Genomic DNA, 23213 nt, shown 5'->3' on the forward strand with positions numbered 1-23213 from the left:
CTAGACAAAGGGTATAACAGATGAAGAGGACTGACTGACCCATAGCAGACCTAACAGACAACAAAGGGATGAGAAGGAACCAGCACAGGAGATAGGAGTGACCTCCAAGGTAGGAGCTGCACCTAGAGAGAACGACCTCCCAGAGCCAAGACAGTGTTTTAGCGATGACTTTTTAGTTTACAAATGTGAAGTTTACATTACTTACAAATATAAAAAATCTTTTAGGCCTGATTGTAAATAAATAGTCCAGGGGTCGGTATGGTGACCTAATAAACTAATCCTCCACCTGTAATGCCAGCATCCCATATGAGTGCTAGTTCTAGTCCCAGCTGATCCAGTTCCCTGCTATGGCCTGGGAAAGCAGCAGAGGACGACCCAAAGCTTTGGGACCCTCCACCTATGTGGGAGACCCAAAAGAAGCTCCTAGCTCCTAGCTTCCAACTAGTCCAGCTCTGGCCATTACGGCTATTTAGGGAGTAAACCAGAAAATAGAACCTCTCTCTGTTTCTCCCTCTCTATCTGTGTAACTCGGAATTTCAAATAAAACAAATAAATCTTAAAGTAAAATATGTGTTATGGTTGAAAGCAAAAATAATAAATAGTCTAAACACTCTTATGTATAGTAGGCAGGAGGAAGTTAGTTTAACTTTTATTTATGAGGAATGAGTACCCTCTGCTGGCCAGGTTTATATACTGCTCAAAAGCCTCCCTGTTTCAAAAATAATCTCAATCCAGTTATAAACTTAAACTTTTTATGTATTTTTTTTTCTTATTAATAAATTTTATTTTGACATTCTTTACATAGTTAATTAGGGTAAGAAGGTTCAAGGGCTACAGGAAAGTGGATAATACTAGTATGTTTTCCATATTGTTAGCTTCATATTCAAAGGGGGGTATTTAAGGGAGAAGCCCACCCAATTTCCCACCCTCCCCAGGTCCCGGATATAGGGCATGCTCTGAGGTTCTTGCTCAAGTGGTCTTGATATTGCCACAGTTATGAATCACTGTCAATCTTGCCACTCCAAGCACTATGAGATCTTTGAAAACTCCACTGATTGACATAGTCCATCATAGCTGAGATGGTTGGTTGACCTGTTCTGTCTTCTCTCTTTTCTTCGTTAGGGTTCTGAGTCCAGCATTTAGATTAGGAAGATCTCCAAAGAAACTTCTTGTATGTGCTAACAAGTACAGGGCCTGGCACCGTCCATCGCTCCAATCAGCTGGTGGTTGCAATTCCTGGGTTGGTTCTGTTTTCACTCCCGACTTCCACTGGAACCAATGGGTGTTGCAGTCCAGCCTGGTTCTGCCCAGCACATACTTGGCCCTCACATAAACCAGCAGGAGCTGTAGCCTAGGTTGGAGCGACCCACAATAACCCCAACCAGGCCCACCCCCTACCCTGGTTTGCCAGTAAGTGTAGCAGTAATCCAGTCTGTCCCACATCCCATTCCACCCCAGCCGCTGTCTTAGTTTTATGTCCTCCCATGGAAGTGGTAACCCAAGAGGGATGAGCCCACTATTTCCCTCCCAGGCCTCTCCCACTCCCAGATTCCAGTTGATGCTGCCCAAACAAACCTCACCCACTTTAATTTTGTTTGCACCAGTAGGAATAATCCGCCCAGCCTGGCCTTTCCCTGATCTAGTCCACATGAGGCGCACAGGTGTGGTAGCTCTGCCTAGTCTGGTCTGCCCCCATCCCAGCCCACGCTCTCCTGTGGAAGTAGCTGTCCAGCAAAGGAACCCTCCCTTATTCCCCTGCCAGCTCTGCCCACTTCCTTTCTTGTTCTCCGGCTGGTTGGGCGCTGCAGTCCCTTCCGGTACAGGCAACCTCACCTCGGCATTCCATAATGTGCACTAGTCTTTGTTGCGACCGAACCTGGGTCGACCCACACTAGTGCCTGGATTTGCCAGTGGATGACGTGGACAGATTCAGCCTGGTCTTGCCCCCACGTCTGCCAATTGTATGCCAGTGGGTAGTTTTCCATGGCTTTTTCTGGGCTGTTTCCTATCATGTTTCTTGCGTTTACCTGCTGGGTCTGTGCCCTGCCAGAGGAGTTGCCCAGGCTCCTCCATCAGAACCTCTCCCAATGCCAGGTTTCACGCTTACCAGTGGGTCCATGAGCCAACCCTACTCAGTCCACCTCCTGTCATAGCAGGAACTGTGGCTTTTCCTGACTGGCCTTCAACCCAATCTGGTTCTTGCTGTTGGATGTTCCAGCCCAGACATGGTTTGCCCATACCCACGTATGGCTCACACATGGCTCAGTAGGGGTTTGAGACCCTGCCTAGTCCATCCCACATCTGCCCTGGTCCTCCAGAACACCAGGGGGAGTCGGGGTCCGGCCCAGTTCGGTGCATTCAATCCCAGTCCACCCTTGTGTCAAGGGAGACTACAACTGTTTCCAGATCAGAACGCAGCCCCCTTCCAGGCCACGCGCCTCTTGGTGGGAACCTCAGCCCAGCTAGGGTTGTCCCCTTTGCTCCCCAACCGGGTCTGTTCCCAGCCATAGATCACATGCCTGCCAATGGATGCTCTGACTCAGCTTGGCACAGCCCCTCCCCTGTCCCGAACTCTGCCTTAGACACTGTGGCTTAGCGTCCCAGGCTCCCACAGACCAGCAGGTACAAGAGCCTAGCTCGGCATGACCTCTGCTCCCTCCTGGTTTCTAGTTTTACTTGTGGGCTAAGGTTTGCTCAGTCGTGCCTAATCTACTCTGTTCCATTACCAGTTGACGCTTTGGCCAGCTGTTGGAGCTACTTTTGCAGGACAAGCCCCAAGCCATAGCTTCTGCATGACTGGTATTTGGTGCTCAGCATTATTAGTGATTACAAGTTTTGCTAAGGAAGAGTTACTGCCTGTTTCAGGTCCAAGAAGAACAATGGGTTCAACCTGGAGCTAATTAAGCAGCAACTCAAAGAACCAAATCCCCAGAGCTCCCGGGCCGGGCGGCCAGCAGGCGGAGCCTGGCACCAATGGCGCACTGGCCGCCCGGAAACGGCTCACCATGTGCCCATGGCGGCCGTCCGGGATCCAGGCATGAGACGCCCCGTCCTGAGACCCACCAGCTGCCAGGAGGCTGCTGGAGGTTTAAATAACCCAGGCCCAAGGTCGCGCCCCTCCCAAATCCCATTCACCGCCCCATGAAGGCGGCGGGTGGGCCCCGGACCTGCCCAGTCCCGGAGGCCTCCCCCCCTCGGTCTACTCACCCCGAAGGAAGCGGCCCCCGAAACCCAGCAGGCCCGGGGAGAACGGCTCACCATGTGCCCATGGCGGCCGTCCGGGATCCAGGCATGAGACGCCCCGTCCTGAGACCCACCTTTTTATGTATTTTTAAGAAGAGAAACGGACATGCAGAGAAGTCCCATTCACTGGCTTGCACTCAAGATACCCACCATTATTAGGACTGGCCAGGCCAAAAGGAACCAGGAACTCAATCCTTCCTCCCGTGTGTGGCAGGGGCCCAACTGCTGGATCCATCACCTGCTGCTTCCCAGGAGTTCTGCAATGGAAAGCCGGGGCCGGGGCCGGGACACGAACCCAGACACTCTGAAATGGACAGCCAAGGCTGGGACAAGAAGCCAGACAAGTTAAAATGGGCTGTGAGCATCTTAAGTAACATTTTTACAACTACTCCAAATCCCTACCTCTATTATACATGTTATATTTCACATGTTATATATAAGTCAGTCCATTAATCCAAGCTCTCATCCCCAGTGAAAGAAGGAATCCAAGCACAAGCTGGAGGTAAACGTCAGCAGGAAGTGAAGGATACTGACAGGTGAGACAGATGTACACATTCAGGAAGGAGCACAGGTGAGACAGAAGTGCCCACAGCATGGCGTTGGTCCATCTGCAGGCATGTGGGGACATGTCTGAGGCAGGGAAGGTTTCAGCAAGGCAGTAACCAGTTTGCTGCTTCAGCTCCAGGCAACAATGGTCCTACAGAACCACCACAAAAATAATCAAAGTGCAAATTGAAGGCACAGAGAAAGTTCTTTCTCTTGTCCAAAACAAGTATAGACTTTTTAAAATATTTTTTATTTTTACTGAAAAAACAGATATACAGAAAGGAGAGACAGAGAAAAGATATTCCATCTACTGGTTCACAACCTCAAGAGGCCACAACGTCCAGAGCTGAGCCTATCCAAAGCAAAAGACCTGGAGCTACTTCCAGGCCTCCCATGTGGATGAAGGATCCAAATGTTTTGGATCATTCTCCACTCATTTCCAAACCACAAGCAGCGAGCTGGATGGGAAGTGCAACAGTCAGGTCACAACCGATACCCATATGGGATCTTGATGCATGCAAGACAAGGATTGAGCTACTAGGTCACCACACTGGGCCTACAAGTAGGGACTTCTGAATGGAATCTTTCTTAGACCAACAACCAATATTGTCCCAGAACCATATTCAGACTGTGCATTCTGAGTACTGCCATTGGGAATGACAACATTATATCAAAAGAGAAAGAAAGCAGAATCCCAAAGTGAATGGGCTGTCAGGGTTGTGCAGGTGTCCTAGGAGAGTGGCCGTATGCTATATTTTCTTCAGGAAAAATAAAAACCAGGATGCTGACCATATGTACACATGCATGTTGCCTGGGAACAAAATATGTCATTTAAAAGGATTACAAAATAGGCAATTGGCAGTCCATTCAAGAGAGCAAAAAGCCTGGACGTTTAGAAAGCATAAGCAAAACAGAATCAGGGAATGTAGAGAGTCCACGGCTGACTTCAATAGAAACAAGCAGACCCCCCTTCCCCAGGCACTGCATAGCTTTTCAGCAAATCACATCCACTCATAAAAACATTCCCAAAGGAGCCAACACTGTCTAATCCACACAGTGTCAGGTTTCAGTCCAGCTGTATCCAAAAGTTACTGGAAGGAGCAGACACAGTTGTGCTCAGAGGAAATAGCCATGGTAAGGAAGATGTAATGAATAGGAGAGAAAGGCAGAATGAAAACAAGGAGGCAGGACTCCTATTGGGAGAAAAACTCCCTGGTCCAATTCAGTAGACTGATGGGTGGTACCTATGGCACACATGCATTTGACACAGCTCAGGACTTTGTTTCTTCCAATAGATCTTTCTTCAGAGAGGGAAGCAACAGACACAAAACTCCAATTCTTCCTCAAGGGACTCCTTCTGTCTCCCTCTTCTCAGTGAGCCACTGGGGCCCACCACACCATTCACCCTGGGATCCAGGATGGATATCCATGCATGCTACTCCAATCAGAAAACCAATCAACCAGGTGCTAACTTAAGCACAGCTAGATGTGGATCAAGAACTACCCATCTGCCTTTTGGGATCTCTGCTTCCATGAAGAAAAAAGAAAAAAGAAAGAAAGGAAGGAAGGAAGGAAGGAAGGAAGGAAGGAAGGAAGGAAGGAAGGAAGGAAGGAAGGACGAAAGAAAGAAAGAAAGAAAGAAAGAAAGAAAGAAAGAAAGAAAGAAAGAAAGAAAGAAAGAAAGAAAGAAAGAAAGAAAGAAAGAAAGAAAGAAAGAAAGAAAGAAAGAAAGAAAGAAAGAAAGAAAAGACAGAGCCATGATCCTAAGGAGGAACCAAGCTGGAGCAAAAACAATCTCCTGTCCTGGACTCTACCACAGCTGCCTGATGAACTGGGAGACAAACGAAAGGCCTGCTGAATCCGGGCTTCAAGAGGAACACCAGACAAGTGTTCCAGAGCCAGGTATGGAAGCCACTGAGAGGCTTGGCTAGTGTGTCAGGGGTCTATCCAGAATGGCATTTCATGAAGTGACAGAGCTGGGGAACCCTGCTAAGATCACTTATCCACAGTGTTTCCATTTTTCCACTTTTTGATATTTCAATGCTACCACGATATTTTCCACTCATTTTGAACTGTAACTCAGGCTGAGGCATCGACCTTAAAGAAGTTTCCTAGAAATCTCATGACAACTCAGGATTACATGCCTACTCCAAAGACAGCAGCACCTGGTTCAGATCCTGGAGATCTGAACTGCACCTCACCTGTGAACATAACTCAGACAACCAAGGCTGCCTTTCTATTCTATCTTCATTTTGGTGTCCCATTCTAGCTAGATTTAACTCTGTGTCAGTTAGAGGGAGTCTTCATGTGAGATGCACTTAGTCTTTTTGAAAATACATCATGTATTCAAGGAATTTCAGTGAGAAGAAGTCATTTCTTAACATTAGTAGGAAAACACTGATAGTTCCCTCACTACACTAAGTCTATCATTTGCAAGCTCTCCTAAGGGAAAGTTTACACATGCAGTACTTCAAATTTACTCATTCTTCTTTGGAATTCATTTAAACATACTTACATACAGGCATACATAACAAAGCACTTCAACAGTGGTGGGCTATGACAGAATGCAGGCTACCCAGAGTAATACAGATACATCAATATTGTGTCTTCTAGGATCTCACCGTAGGAAGCAAACACTCAGCCAGCATCTGAGAAGCCATGGAGCTTCTACACCTGTTCAGAAAGGCAGAAACTCCTCTTGTAATGAGGTGGGGCTGCCTTCCCCTTCCCTGAAAAAGGTTTTTGTACAGTGAGACAACCAAGAGCTGTCACTGTGGTGGACGTTTGGACCGGGGACCAAGCTGGAAATCCAACGTGAGTAAAACCCAAACCAGATTCCCTCTCTAGTTGTCTGTGTCTTGTGATCGCAGGCTCTGTGTGGGGGTCTATAACCTGACTCTTGTGAGGAACCAGGCTCAAGAACCCTCCAGGCAAACATGAGCAAGCACTGTGTCTTTCTGTTGAGACCAAGAATCAGTCCTGGAGGGAGAGTAGTTGGTCAGCTTCAGAAATGTTCTGGGGTACATCGTAACATGTTCTGGGCAGAGCTTACCCAAGCTCAAAAGGGGAAACTCAGTTTTTGTAAAGGAGGGAAGTTAGAAGGTCATACTAGTTATGCTGTTTTCGGGCCCGGGACCCGGCTGGACATCTCACGTAAGTGGCCTTTGAATCCATTCTTCGCTGCCTCTGTCTCTGTGGTTTGCTGTTTTGTTCAATTTTGTGTGTCTTTGTTCGCTGGAGGTCAGGCTTGTCATAAATTATATTCCAGGATTTGGTGCCAGGGAGGGAAATGGTTCCTCAGGAGGCTAGTCTTAGAGATTTCTGAGTCAGACTAACTTCATTGAGGACAGTGGGTCTTGGTTGCCTTTCCCGGGAGGTATTTGTAGATGGGGAACTTAAAGGAATTCACTGTGATTCACATTTGGCCGGGGGGCCAAAATGGAAATCAAATGTAAGTACCTTTTTACTCAATTTTCTGTGAGATTTTAGTATCATTTGTGCAACTTTGTGATGTGTGGTGTAAGTCATCATTCGTGGTGACTCAAAAGTAAGTAGAAGAAAAATGATCAAAAGCTGAGAAAGCAGACTAGTGGAGAGGGTTGTGAGCAGAACAGGAGGAACAAACAGCAGAAGTTTCTCTGCCTCCACCTGTTTGTCATGACCGGCCTCAGAGCAGGTTTTGGTGGAGGGGAGGATGATGGAGTCCTCACTGTGGTATCCTTTTGGTCCCAGCACCAAGCTGGAGCTCAAACGTAAGTGCACTTTTCTAATCCTTTTTCCTTATGGAGCTGTGAAATTTTGTAGTTTTTTGTGTTGGGAATGAGAGTTGAAGTCAGTTCTACAGAAAATAGAATCCTTCAATTAAAAAAAAAAAAAGAATAAAGTAGATGAATAGGGAGCAGAAAATCTGTTCACTGAGGCAAAGAACTTGTCCGTGGCCAGACCTTTTCTATCAGCCGGTCTAGTGAGCTAGGCAGCAGGTGGAGGATTCTGTGGAGGGCAAAGCAGTAAAGCTAATTCTGTGGATCACCTTTGGCCCAGGGACAAAGCTGGAGCTGAACTGTAAGTACCTTCTCTCTTAGTACTGTTTGACGTTTTGCTGTCTTTGCCCAGATAGACTCTTCTAGAGGCAGAAGTAGGAATTTTATCAAAGAGGGTCAATGAGTGTGTTTCAGACGTGGCATCTGGTGTGAAAGCTGGATGGATTCAGAGACCATAGTATGAGATGGCTCTATGCTGGATGACTCAAAGGAGCAGAAATCAATGAAGTTTAAAAAGGGAGCTCTTTGTGCTCTAAAGAACAAAGACATTCATTTTTATTGAGCTTTATCAACAAAGGTGACAGTGCCTGGCTCATTGTGTATGATATAGAAAAGGTGAGAGAAATGTATTTCTTAATCTGCCTTCTCTCTTTGGTCTGAGGAATTAATTGATTTTTCACAGCTATAATGATCACTAACTTGCATTAAAAGAGATCAGTAGGAAGTTAGAAAATAGTACATATTTAGTGTGCTGGAGAACTTGGTAGCAATGTAATGTTACAGCCTAAAATGTGTGATGTGGGTCTGTAGGAATAAGGCTGTTACAGGCTTTGTCTTACTAAAAAAAATCCATTTTCACATGAAACTACAAAATGGCCTCCAGTCACAATGATGCAGGGACAGGTGGCTCAAAAAGATCTGTTTCAAAGAGGTTTGCTTAAATGAAGGAATGGCATTGTGTTGTTTAATGCCCATGGGCTTGAAGGAAAGTATCAAGTATTTTACAGGTTTGGAGAGAACTGTAAGTTGTTTCAATTTTCCTCAGTTACTTATTCCTATTCTTGTAGCACCAGGGGGGCCGTGGCACAGCTAGCATGGTCTGTAGCTCCTGTGGTGGTCGTTTTCCATGACAGGATGGCTTGCTTGGCCATTCCATTACTCTCTGTGGCAGTGTGCCTGGCCACTAAAGGCCACAGCAACCCTGCCAGAGCCGGTTCAACCCTGCCACGGCCAGGTTTTCTGACACACCATAATTCACATAATGGTGCTAACATAAAGAGAATATGGTGGACCCTCAGCTAGCATGGGCAACAGATGTGCAAGAGTGATTTATTGAAAATTTCAGGAACAGAATTTATGCTCAGTATCTTATCCTGTTTCTGATGTTTCCCTGTTGGAGACCATACCTTTATTGAGTGATAAATGAAATTTCCAGTATTATCCAACATTTCGTTCTCACATTTATTTACATGTGAAAGGTCATTTCAAAAGAAAGGAGCATATTTAGAGCTTTATTTTTGCGACAATCCAAACTCTCAAAAAAAAATCAAGTTTAACAGCAACAATTCAGCCACTTGCATTTCAATCAATGCGCAGAGTTTATATTAAATACTAATAAGATGTATGACTAATAAGTGTCAGGCAAATATTGGGCATATTGTTAATTTCAACAATTTAGCTGCCTGGGCAGTGTTCTATTACAGTTGTACAAAATGTCTAATCATTTATGAAAGTGATTAGTATAAAACAATAAAATATATTTTCTCATATATTAAGTCTGTTGTTGAAAAACACAAATCTAGATACTTTAAACTCATAACATCTAAAATGGTTTAATGATTTACTGCTGTTGCTGTTGACCACCCAGCTGATTTCAAACCTGATGCTTAAAATGGATTATTTCAATCTAAACTTTTTAATGAGATCCTGGAGAGCATCAGACCTCAAAGTGATGAGAGCTTTACTACAGCCTCAATAGCACTCTGTCACTGATAAAGACAGATTAGCAGCCACAAGGTGTACACCTGCGAGAGAATACATGCAGGCCTGACCTCACCACTCGTCAAGAGCTTCAGTAGGAGTGCATGTTAGAGCAAGACACTCACCCAGCACCATCAGTGGGTCCTGAGGCCCAGCCTCAATGCTTGCCTGCCCTCAGTGGACCCAGCCCCCATTGCAGTGCAGTCCTTCAGTCCCTCGCCTCCTGTGCCCTCCCCACCCCTTCTTTGGCTTTGATCATGCGAATATTGGTGGGGGAAATAGATAAATAAAGAAAATCTTTGCACCTGTTATTTCTCTCTCCTTCCTCATTTAATGGTTATCCTACATTATGCATCCAATTGCCCTGTTTCTCTTCTAAGAGACTAAATAGGTAGTTGCCCCATCCCGACTGTTGCATCCTCCATCCCACCCAAACCTGCAGTCATCTAGGAGACACAACTCCCTGAGAATCCACAAGCCCCCGTCCTGTCTTCACACCTCCATCCACTGGACCACAAGGCAGAGTTGTGTCTCTCCATTTACTCTCCCCTCATTGAGCCCCACAGTCTCACACAGTTCAATCCAACGCACTCCACAGGTTTACCAAAACACAATCTTTCAACATCAAGCAACTATAAAAGAAAGTCATTTATTACAGCATGGTATAAAACAATGCAAACAACCTAAATGAACATGTAATACCAAACTGTTTAAATCCATCATGGAGTTTGGACTTCACAGAATGTCATACCTTTATTACCATTTTAAACACACATATTCAGGAGTTCCTATATTCCAAGGATTGTCCTGAGCACTTTACACAGCCTAATTTGATTTTTCATTACACTGTGAGGTTAAGAGCATTCTTTAAAATGTTGGGCATGCTCCCTAAAGCTAACAGATGTTCACATTCCATAACCCAGCAATCATTAGATGACTCTGGGACCTTGCCCAACATAAACAGTCTTCCTCTGCTATTTCTCCTTCCTTTTCAGGGTGGAAGTATGTTTGATTTGTGCTCTAGTGATGTGTACTGATGAATCTTTAAGCTGCCTTCCCTATCAGGTTATGTGCACAAATGCCCTTTTCACACTCAGACCTGGACTGGTCTCCTGCAACTTTCCTTGATGGACTGTTGGGCTGGACCTCCTGAGGAAACATTGCCTTCCTGGAACTGCTGAAAATCAAGCATCCAAGTGTAAACTCCCTCAGATTTCCTGTCTGCAGGAATCTCCTGCCTAAATCCACACTCTTGGTTTTCCTTCAACACTGCTTCTAAGGTCTACTTAGTAGGAGACTGTAATTGGGAGCCAAAGTGTGGGTATCTGAACCCAGGCACCTACTTATGGGATGCAGTACCTTACTAGTGGCTGTGTTAAGTGCTACCAACTCATTTCACATGTTATATATAAGTCAATCCACTAATACATTGCTAAGCCCTGATGAGGGCTTTCTAAAACTGACCCCCTCACCAGTACACTGTGGTACCTGTTGGAATTAACAGTCGTTGACATAATGTCATCCATTACCCAGCCTCTGTGCACAATTCCTGGCTAGTGTCTCTACAGTTTGTTGGCTTAAATTAAACTCCAGCTCCAAGGAAACATATGCCTACAATTCACCAAATTCTTTTTTTAATAAAAGCTACCATTATTCAGAAACATAAATAATGCCACAGGGCTAAAATAATCTTGAAGCAAAAATGGAGAAAATGAAAAAGAAAGCTATAGACCAAATTCACTTGCAGATCTCAATACAAAACTCTAACAGCCAATATTGGGAAGTATGTCTGTCTTCATTTAGTCAGTTCAGGTCAGTAGCCATTCAGCTGCCTATGGTTTAAGCCAAAGTAGGGAACCCTAATTAGACAGTGGGGTGAGTTTTTTCTCTGAGGATCAGGAGTCTGGGGTGAGCCATTCAGTGCTAGGATGGTTGCCATGGCCGAGGTTCCTTCTCCCACCTGCTTCTCTGCTGTGCGTGGTTGATTCCAAGCTCTCATCCCCAGTGAAAGAAGGAATCCAAGCACAAGCTGGAGGTAAACGTCAGCAGGAAGTGAAGGATACTGACAGATGAGACAGATGTACACATTCAGGAGGGAGCAAAGGTGAGACAGAAGTGCCCACAGTGTGGCTTTGGTCCATCTGGAGGCATATGGTGATGTGTCTGAGGCAGAGAAGAGTTGTCCTTATAGAGGTGCTTGAGTTTGGATTAGGACTTGAATGCAGCCTATTTCCTTGTCCTTCTATAAAATTTCACAGGTAGTAGGGCCCAGCGCGGTGGCGCAGTGGTTAAGGTCCTCGCCTTGCACGCCCGGGATCCCATATGGGCACTGGTTCTAATCCCGGCGGCCCCGCTTCCCATCCAGCTCCCTGCCTGTGGCCCGGGAAGGCAGTCGAGGATGGCCCAAGGCTTTGGGACCCTGCACCCGCGTGGGAGACCCAGAAGAGGCTCCTGGCTTCGGATCGGCATAGCATCGGCCGTTGCGCTCACTTGGGGAGTGAATCATCGGATGGAAGATCTTCCTCTCTGTCTCTCCTCCCTGTATATCTGCCTTTCCAATAAAAAAAATAATAAAAATAAATCTTTTTAAAAAATTCACAGGTAGTATAAAGAAAAAAATAAACAGTAAAATAAATAATAAATCTCAGAGAACCTCAGAGTTGTTATGGCATCAGAAGCCTGATAGAACCAAGAATTTCAGTCACAGTAATTCTATGAACCTAAGGTAACGGGATTGAAGTTGACAACCATGCCAGCTACTTGAAGCCTGCTCCACTCTTCAGTAATGACAATACAGAAGCTGCAGTTTTCTCTGAAATGGAAGTAGTTGAGGGATTGGTGGGGTAGACTGAAGTGATGAAGTGGGCTGCAGTGCAGGCAGGCAAGGCTTACCGACAGGTGCTGCTGACCTCAGCTCCTTTCCCTCAGCACCTCCCTGCCTAAGTCAACTTTCCAATGTAGAGATTTTCATATGTTCTCCTTTATAGGAGTTGAGTTTAAAAAAATTTTTTCATCCTGTTAACTCTCATTACACCTGTGCTTGCCAATCCAGGAACAAAAATTCTTGACGAAGGTTGGCCACAGGTCATTGCTAATGGCTGGAAGCCCTGCATGACCATCATGTTAACCTGAAACTGTTGAATTCTGGAAGGGGAATGTCACAAGAAGACGCAGATTTTACTGCTTCCCAGAGGTAGAAGTTAAAGGACTTTGTGGACAGATATCATGAAATCATTTGGATTACTCATAACAGTTTTTGGCATTGTTTTTCGCATGTCTATTCTTGTTAGAGTAATCTAACTGCAACAGGACTTATTAATTGCTTCATTTATAATGCCTTGTTCTGTAATTAACAAAATGGAAGACTAGGAAGAAACAACAGACTCCAGGTTTTTCTCCATGCCAATTCATGTACATGCCCATCAGATCAGTGAATCGGTAAAAGGAAGCTGTCTCTCTCTCCCCCTCTGCCTCTCCCAATCACCTTCTGCCTCTCTCTCTCTTCTTCTCTCTCTCTGCCTCTCCCGGCCTTTCTGAATATCTACATTTCAAATATATATATAAATTAATATATAATATATTATATTAATATTTTAATATTAATATATTATATTATTATATCAATATATTATTATAATATTATTAATATAACAATTAATATATTAATATTATAATATTATATTAATATAGTGTGTATTGTATATTAATATTATACATTATATAATATTATAATATAATATACATTCCTTAATATAAATTAAGAAAAAATATATACATATATTTCCTTTATATATATAAAGGAAAATGACAGAAATCAAGACAGAAAAGGAGTGGATCTGAGAGAGCTCTGTCAATAGTCCCAGCCATCTGGCATCTGTGGATCCTCATTAGGTCCTTCAGCACCCTGGACAGCCACCAAGAGCCCCCACGTGGACTGCTTTGGAACTGCATCCTAGGTCTGGAAGGATTCACAGGACCCAAAAATCCTCCAGCCTCCTTATTTTGCCCAGATGCTCATGGCCCCTAAGATCTTCACCCAGCAGTAGGTGTAGAGAGTTGGCCACAAGACAATCTAGCCTTCAGTATTTTTGTTGTTGTTGTTGTTTACATTTTATTATTATTATTATCATTTTATAATACAGTTCCATAGGCTCCTGGTATTTCCCTTATCCCAGACCCAATTCCCTATCCCACCCACCAAGTTCCTTTATATCATTACTAAAGTATAGTTCTTCATACTCAGTCATATGTCCATCACTGCGGGCATGGACAATGGGAGACAGTCCAGAATCATATTGTCAAGGTATAGTAAATAGTCTCATTGTAAGTTCATCTTTGTCTGGAAGTAGAAATGCATACTACATTGTATCTTCACATCTGGATATGTTAGTCTCCATTTCGCAGCTACTGTACATCCCCTTAAATGAAAAGTCATAATAAAAATCAACACTGGAAAGAAAAATAGAAATTTACAATGCCATGAAGTTAAATAACATGTTACTAGATATGACAGTCTCCATTACACAGCTACTATATATCCCCTTAAATAAAGAGCCACAAAACAAAATCAATATCAGGAAGAAAAAAGAAATTAACAACACCATGAAGTTAAATAACATGTTACTAAATGACCAACATGTAGCTGGAGAAATGAAAAATCAAGAACCTTCTTGCAGAAAATGATGCCACTGTATGATCTATGAGTCATTGAATGATTTAATCAGAAGAAGATGTTTTGAAGAGATGAAACTAACCAAAAACATCAAATCCCATGCGATATAGTTTCTGATTTTTGTTGGTGAAGTGTGTCTCTTTTAGACAACAAATAGATGAGTTTTTGTTTTTTAATCCAGTCTATTAATCTATGATGTTTGATTGAGCTTAAGCCATTTACATTCAGGGTTAATATGTATGGGTGGTACTTAGGTCCTTTCATTTTAGGAATGGGTTGTTCATTGGTTTAGTCTTCTGTTGTCATTTTACTGAAATGTTATTCACATTTGCTTTTGGTTTTGGTAGATGCTATTCCTCTTCTCTGTCAAAAGAACATCTTGAAGCACCATTTGTGGGGCAGATTTGGAAGAGGCAAAATCTTTTAGCTTTTCTTTACTCTGGAAGAATTTTATTTTATTTTCAAAGACAAAAGAAAGCTTTGCTGGATATGTTATCCTAGCCCGACAATTTCTTTCTTTTAGAATCTGGAAAACTCTCTTCTTGCCTGTAGAGTTTCCTGTGAGAGATCTCCTGTGAGTTTAATTGGTATTCCTTTATATGTCAACTGAATTTTTTTCATGTGCACATTTAAGGATCTTTTTCTTATGTTGAATTGAGGAGAGCTTGATGATCATGTGTCTTGGTGAAGATCTCTTTTGGTCAATCCTGTTGGGAGTTCTGTGCCACTCCTGGATGCTGTTTCCCAATTCTTTCTCTAGATTAGGGAATTTTTCCTTTCTTATTTCATTAAATATGTTTGTAAAACCAGTTTCTCTCTCTGCACCTTCTGGGACTCCCATAACTCTCATATTTGGCCTCTTAATAGTGTCTTTCAATTCTTGAATATTTTTTTTGCCTGATCCAGCTCTGCTTCCAGCTTTTTGTTTGCTTCTCCCTGATGACAGGAAATATCTGCCAATTCTGAGATTCTTTTTTCTGCTTGGGCTCAGAGGAAACAACTCATGCTAGGTAAGATAAAGTGAATTGGAGAGAAAGGCAGAATGAAACCCAGACCAGTCAAATGTAGAGGAGGCAGGACTGCTGTCTGTGGAAAAAAACTTCCTAGTCCAAAGATTTCACAACTGCATTCAAGTGGTCAACCCAATGGATTTCTCTTCTGCATGATTAAAAAGATTGAGTGTGGATGACCAGCAGACAGATAGGGGCAGAGCTTCAAGGTTTTTCACTATGTAAAATGAGCAGAAACTACAGCATTGAGTATGCAAATCTTGATGGCTGAACCCACTGAAAGGTAGGCAGCCCTTGCTTAGTGGTTCTCTGTTTCACTCCATGAAGCAACTACAGCTCTCACGCGCTTCTGAAAACCAGCCACCACAGGATGAGAGGTTCTTATAACTGAGGATTTTGCTTCTGCCAACAGTTCTTTCTCCATAGACAGAAGAAACAGGCACAAAAGCTCCAATTATTCCTCAAGGGACTCCTTCTGTCTCCCTCTTCCCAGTGAGCCACTGGGGCCCACCACACCATTCACCCTGGGATCCAGGATGGATATCCATGATGCTATTCCAATCAGAAAACCAATCAACCAGGTGCTAACTTAAGCACAGCTAGATGTGGATCAAGAACTACCCATCTGCTTTTTGGGATCTCTGCTTCCATGAAGAAAAAAGAAAGAAAGAAAGAAAGACAGAGCCATGATCCTAAGGAGGAACCAAGCTGGAGCAAAAACAATCTCCTGTTCTGGACTCTACCACAGCTGCCTGATGAACTGGGAGACAAACGAAAGGCCTGCTGAATCCGGGCTTCAAGAGGAACACCAGACAAGTGTTCCAGGGCCAGGTATGGAAGCCACTGAGAGGCTTGGCTAGTGTGTCAGGGGTCCATCCAGAATGGCATTTCATGAAGTGACAGAGCTGAGGGACCCTGCTAAGATCACTTATCCACAGTGTTCAGGATGGTTTAGAGCTGTGCATTCTCTTTCTCTCTCTCTCTCTCTCTCTCTCTCTCTCTCTCTCTCTCTCTCTCTCTCTCGCTCTCTCTCTTTCTCTAACATTTTCTCTCATACTCCATCCTTATCCATTCTCTCTTCCACAAGTACAATGTAATTGGCTGGAGGTCAAGAGAGTAAACTCTTCCAATATGAGTTTGCTAGAATCCTCTGTCCCCATCACTCTTACACATGAAATCCCAGCCTCACACACCAGGTTAGGAAAGTTTGCCTTTCCTCAGTCAATTGGCCTTGTCTCTGCCCATTAGGGATACTTGATGTTAAAGCAGTCCTTCACAGAGCCTCATGGATGGCACTCAAATACCCCTCCTTCACAGGTTGAAACACACATAGGTTCACATCTCAGCCACTTCTCCAGGGCTACTGATCACTATCATGAGTGATGAATAAATACCTGTTGCCACCATGGTTCTTATGAGAACCACTCTTATTAGGAAAGAATATGCTTTAGTTGCCATCCAGTTGCACTCTGCATAATAGGCCTCCAAGATACTCAGGAACAGACATCCCTGTCTAACTTCATCATTAATAGTCCATGTCCAGCCCACCTCTCCGTTCTGTCTCCTGTGCAGAACCAGAGAAGCCCCTGTCCTTTCTGCCCTAAGTTTTGTGATTATAGAAACCCTTTTCATCATGCATGTATATCTGTCCTTTGAAAAACGACATTCTGAGAACCCCTGTGAGAGGTCAAAATTGGTGCTACTTCATCCAAAACTCCCAAGAAGATGTCTTTCTCCTGTGGCTCAGTTGTTTCTTATTGTAACAAAGATAACAGGTAAATGCAAAGTCAACAGGCAAAGGTCATGGTTTATTACATGTCATATCTTCCTCTCTTAGATAAAGGTGTTGATTTCATCATGAACTTTATCATGTTTGTAAATTTGATTTTTGGTACAAACACTCCCTATGTGTGTAGAAGCCTGCTTTATCTTGTTGTTGTTGATAATTGTTTTGTTTTGTTTTTTTCATTTTATTGTTTATAATGATGACATGGTTTATCAGGATGGGAAGGATCAAGGTTTAGGGAAAGTTGGGTGAACTTGCTGTTTCCGAATATGCTATTTCTTCTTGTTGTTTCTGAGAGAAGGGGAGAGACAAAGGGGAAAGACACACATGACTTTCCAAACATCCCAGTTCCCAGGGAAGAGGAACTTCTTCCTCATATCAACCCAAGGCCTCCATATGTACCTATTCTGATGGTTCTGCCCAAACAGTTTGAATAGTTCTGAAATGTTGTCAGTTTCTCCAATTCAAGGATGAAGCCACCTTCCCAATGTCCATTGGCCCAGGTCTCTTGGCCCATCTGCTAGGTGGGTGCAGGATTTGTGAGCCCTAGAGGCAGGGTGGTGGCAAGGGATCCAGTGGGTCTTTGGTCTTTTGCACTAGCTCCTAGAGGCCAGCTTGGAGGTGGGTGCCAAGTTTATGAACCCCAGGGATGGGGCATTCAGGGAGGCCTGGGACAACTGGCCCAGGTCCTTGGGCTAACATAAAAGAACATATCATACTTAATTAAAAAAAAAAAAGGCAGAGCAGTGAACACAGCCGACTGTGAAAGAAGGATATGTCAGCTCCTTTGGTGCTATAGCAGAAGAAGAATAGAACAAACTAGACAACTACCCCAGTCAAACAATAAAAACAAAACATCTGACTGAATGGCAGCTGCCTTATTTTATTGGTGCTTTGTACTTCTTCATAAGGCACTGTCATATTTGGTTTCACAACAACAACAAAAAAAACTTCTACTGCTCATAATTTCAGGGTTTTTTTTTCCCCCATTTTACCACATTTTCACCATTTCAATGCTACCATGATATTTTCCATTAATTTTGAACTGTGAGTCAGGCTGAAGCATTCCCCTTCCCTCCACCCTGCACTCTCTCATCCCTGATGATCCAATGAGCTGACTGCACACCCAGACTTTCACCTGTGGCAAAGCTTAGCTACGTCCATGAGCTCTGATCACACTGCAGAGCTTTTATTTATCAGTTCTGTGCCACTCTGAACTTAGGTTGGCTCTCCTGCAGAACCACAAAAATACTAAGGTTGAGCTCATGAAATTGGGGAAATCATTACACATGGTGACCCATGTAAAACTTAAGCCCTTAGTAAGTGTCCTATACATGACAACCTTTGTGCAAGTCACTTTCTTTTTTCACTAGGACATAGTAACTCTGCTGGCCACCAGCTCTTCAACTCACTTCACTTGTCAACATCGTCCTACTCTCTATCTCCAGCTTCATTCATTCAGCTGCCCTTGCCTTCTGATGCCACTGTCCAACTCCACTATTCCAGGCAACTATCAAAGCTAGGGACAGATTCACAGAAAACTACCCCTAACCTGGGAAATCACACATATAATTTCTGCTGTAAAATGATCTATTGAAGCAGACAATATTATTCTCTGGTTTATTATAATTTCTCATCTCTGATCTGGGATTGATATTCATATTTGTTTAATCATTCTCACTTGGAAAGAGATGAGGCTGGAATACATAACCCAAATACATGACAAAAAAAACATTCAGCAATTAACATTCTCACACAGTCAGGCACTGAGAGCAGACCACAGCAATCAGGGGTTCTAGGCCCAGAGACCTGTCTCTGTGCTCCTCCAACACAGCTGACCCACTCGGGTATAACTGGACGATAGCTTACTATTTAGATGAATCTTGAACAATGAGCTGTTCACTAGCTAACTCAAGGAAGAACCACTCAGAGGGACTAGTCTCTAAAATACTGGAGGTCATTAACAATACAGAGGGCTTAGGGTTCTGAGACTGTGAATAGAAGATGCTCTGGGGGAGGAAAATTAAAGAGCAGCAAAACTGAAACAAAGGAAACAGAACTCAAAGTCAAATGAGGAATTCAGCATCTTTGAAGAAGTTTCCTAGAAATCTCATGACAGCTCAGGATTGCATGCCTACTCCAAAGACAGCAGCACCTGGTTCAGATCCTGGAGATCTGAACTGCACCTCACCTGTGAACATAACTCAGACAACCAAGGCTGCCTTTCTATTCTATCTTCATTTTGGTGTCCCATTCTAGCTAGATTTAACTCTGTGTCAGTTAGAGGGAGTCTTCATGTGAGATGCACTTAGTCTTTTTGAAAATACATCATGTATTCAAGGAATTTCAGTGAGAAGAAGTCATTTCTTAACATTAGTAGGAAAACACTGATAGTTCCCTCACTACACTAAGTCTATCATTTGCAAGCTCTCCCAACCAACTCTAAGGGAAAGTTTACACATGCAGTACTTCAAATTTACTCATTCTTCTTTGGAATTCATTTAAACATACTTACATACAGGCATACATAACAAAGCACTTCAACAGTGGTGGGCTATGACAGAATGCAGGCTACCCAGAGTAATACAGATACATCAATATTGTGTCTTCTAGGATCTCACCGTAGGAAGCAAACACTCAGCCAGCATCTGAGAAGCCATGGAGCTTCTACACCTGTTCAGAAAGCAGAAACTCCTCTTGCAGTGAGGTGGGGCTGCCTTCCCCTTCCATGAAAAGGGTTTTTGTACAGTGAGACAACCAAGAGCTGTCACTGTGGTGGACGTTTGGACCGGGGACCAAGCTGGAAATCCAACGTGAGTAAAACCCAAACCAGATTCCCTCTCTGGTTGTCTGTGTCTTGTGATCGCAGGCTCTGTGTGGGGGTCTATAACCTGACTCTTGTGAGGAACCAGGCTCAAGAACCCTCCAGGCAAACATGAGCAAGCACTGTGTCTTTCTGTTGAGACCAAGAATCAGTCCTGGAGGGAGAGTAGTTGGTCAGCTTCAGAAATGTTCTGGGGTACATCGTAACATGTTCTGGGCAGAGCTTACCCAAGCTCAAAAGGGGAAACTCAGTTTTTGTAAAGGAGGGAAGTTAGGAGGAAACATTGTGTGCTGTTTTCGGGCCTGGGACCCGGCTGGACATCTCACGTAAGTGGCCTTTGAACCCATTCTTCACTGCTTCTGTCTCTGTGGTTTGCTGTTTTGTTCAATTTTGTGTGTCTTTGTTCGCTGGAGGTCAGGCTTGTCACGAATTATGTTCCAGGATTTGGTGCCAGGGAGGGAAATGGTTCCTCAGGAGGCTAGTCTTAGAGATTTCTGAGTCAGACTAACTTCACTGGGGACAGTGGGTCTTGGTTGCCTTTCCCGGGAGGTATTTGTAGATGGAGAACTTAAAGGAATTCACTGTGATTCACATTTGGCCCGGGGGCCAAAGTGGAAATCAAATGTAAGTACCTTTTTACTCAATTTTCTGTGAGATTTTAGTATCATTTGTGCAACTTTGTGATGTGTGGTGAAAGTCATCATTCGTGGTGACTCAAAAGTAAGTAGAAGAAAAATGATCAAAAGCTGAGAAAGCAGACAAAGTGGAGAGGGTTGTGAGCAGAACAGGGGGAACAAGCAGCACAAGTTTCTCTGCCTCCACCTGTTTGTCATGACCGGCCTCAGAGCAGGTTTTGGTGGAGGGGAGGATGATGGAGTCCTCGCTGTGGTATCCTTTTGGTCCCGGGACCAAGCTGGAGCTCAAACGTAAGTGCACTTTTCTAATCCTTTTCCTTATGGAGCTGTGAAATTTTGAGGTTTTTTTGTGTTGGGAATGTGAGTTGAGGTCAGTTCAACAGAAAATAGAATCCTTCAATTAAAAAAAAAAGAATAAAGTAGATGAATAGGGAGCAGAAAATCTGTTCACTGAGGCAAAGAACTTGTCCGTGGCCAGACCTTTTCTATCAGCCGGTCTAGTGAGCTAGGCAGCAGGTGGAGGATTCTGTGGAGGGCAAAGCAGTAAAGCTAATTCTGTGGATCATCTTTGGCCCAGGAACAAAGCTGGAGCTGAACTGTAAGTACCTTCTCTCTTAGTACTGTTTGATGTTTTGCTGTCTTTGCCCAGATAGACTCTTCTAGAAGCAGAAGTAGGAATTTTATCAAAGTGAGTCAATGAGTCTGTTTCAGACATGGCATCTGGTGTGAAAGCTGGATGGATTCAGAGGCCATAATATTAGATGTCTCTATGCTGGATGACTCAAAGGGGCAGAAATCAATGAAGTTTAAAAAGGGAGCTCTTTGTGCTCTAAAGAACAAAGACATTCATTTTTATTGAGCTTTATCAACAAAGGTGACAGTGCCTGGCTCATTGTGTATGATATAGAAAAGGTGAGAGAAATGTATTTCTTAATCTGCCTTCTCTCTTTAGTCTGAGGAATTAATTGATTTTTCACAGCTATAATGATCACTATCTTGCATTAAAAGAGATCAGTAGGAAGTTAGAAAATAGTACCTATTTATTTATTTATTATTATTATTATTTATTTTTCCTCAGTTACTTATTCCTATTCTTGTAGCACCAGGGAGGCCGTGGCACAGCTAGCATGGTCTGAGGCCTCTGTGGTGGTCGTTTTTCATGACAGGATGACTTGCTTGGCCATTCCATTACTCTCTGTGGCAGTGTGCCTGGCCGCTAAAGGCCACAGCAACCCTGCCGGAGCCGGTTCAACTCTGCCATGGCCAGGTTTTCTGACACACCATAATTCTCATAATGGCGTTAACATAAAGAGAATATGGTGGACCCTCAGCCAGCATGGGCAACAGATGTGCAAGAGTGATTTATTGAAAATTTCAGGAGCAAAATCTGTGCTGAATATCTTATCCTATTAAGTATCTTATATTGAACTACTGTTTGAACCTTATGCTTAGCTTTGTCAAGTCCTGTTCAGCTATCTGTTGATTTCTCCCAGGAAAAGATTCTTGATTCTTTTTATTATGATTACTGTTTAACTCTGCTCTCCTGTCCGAGATCCTGAGTCCCCACTGACATAGGGATTTTCACAAGGCCATCTGGCAGCTGCTCAAGGTCAGAAATGAAGCTTTAGGCACCACTTCCTCCTGCGCAGGTGGCCCAGCTTTCAGTTGACCCCTCCTGGGAAAGACGACAGAGGAGAGGAGCACACCAAAGGGGCCTCCTGGTTTGGGTTCCCACAGAGTTCATACAATACTGAGGATTCTGAATGGGTAGTGGTATCCAGGGCAACACCCCAAATCTTCAGATTCTACATTTGCTTGCTGGTCGTGTTGCAACAATTGTACTGCCTGCTGTCTGTCTGTATGTCCCTAACTGCTCTGTGGTCATTCCCAATGCCCCCTTGGGGAGAAGCTCCCAGGTACTCAAATCCCAAACCTCTGTATTTCCTTCCTCAGGTAGCACAGTTGCGCCAGTTGCCTCCATCTTCCCACCAGCTAAGGAACAGCTGAGCACCGGCACAGTCTCTATTGTCTGCATAGCGGATAAATTCTACCCCAGCGAAATCGGTGTCACCTGGAAGGTGGGTGGTGTTACCAAGAAGACTGGTATCCTGGAGAGCAAAACACCACAGAACGACTCAGACAATACCTACAGCCTCAGCAGCACTCTGACGTTGGACACTGCAACTTACAACAGCAACGATGAGTACACCTGCGAGATAACACACGCAGGCCTGACCTCACCACTCGTCAAGAGCTTCAGTAGGAGTGCATGTTAAATCCAGACACTCACCCAGCACCATCAGCGGATCCTGAGGCCCAGCCTCGATGCTTCCCTGCCTTCAGTGGACCTAGCCCCCACTGCAGTGCAGTCCTCCAGCCCCTCACCTCCTGTGCCCTCCCAAACCCTTCCTTGGCTTTGATCATGCGAATATTGGTGGGGGAAATAGATAAATAAAGAGATCCTTGCACCTGTTATTTCTCTCTCCTTCCTCATTTAATGGTTATCCTACATTATGCATCCAATTGCCCTGTTTCTCTTCTAAGAGACTAAATAGGAAGTTGCCCCATCCCGACTGTTGCATCCTCCATCCCACCCAAACCTGCAGTCATCTAGGAGGCACAACTCCCTGAGAACCCACAAGCCCCTATCCTGTCTTCACACCTCCATCCCCTGGACCACAAGGCAGAGTTGTGTCTCTCCACTTACTCTCCCCTCACTGAGCCCCACAGTCTCACACAGTTCAATCCAACGTACT

The 23213-nt window shown here is 44.0% G+C and overlaps 1 long non-coding RNA gene and 1 gene segment (V, D, J or C); both read left to right on the top strand.

The window, feature by feature from the left end:
- LOC121165085 overlaps positions 1–22930 on the top strand; it is a 33075-nt gene extending 10145 nt beyond the window's left edge. Inside the window, 2 exon segments of the V gene segment in view lie at positions 6567–6603; positions 22411–22930. Coding sequence covers positions 6567–6603; positions 22411–22733 — 360 coding nt within the window.
- Positions 5844–6473, top strand: LOC121165101. Of its 2 annotated transcripts, none has more exons than XR_005885196.1 (2): positions 5844–6148; positions 6403–6473. It is a non-coding gene; the product is annotated as an uncharacterized LOC121165101 (long non-coding RNA). The 2 variants fall into 2 exon arrangements; XR_005885195.1 differs by having other exon boundaries at positions 5844–6096.
- Positions 22931–23213: the final 283 nt, after the last annotated feature.

The sequence above is a fragment of the Ochotona curzoniae genome, unplaced genomic scaffold (assembly GCF_017591425.1).
Source record: "Ochotona curzoniae isolate NIBS_2020 unplaced genomic scaffold, NIBS_Ocur_1.0 contig_883, whole genome shotgun sequence".
In the NCBI taxonomy this organism is placed as follows: domain Eukaryota; kingdom Metazoa; phylum Chordata; class Mammalia; order Lagomorpha; family Ochotonidae; genus Ochotona; species Ochotona curzoniae.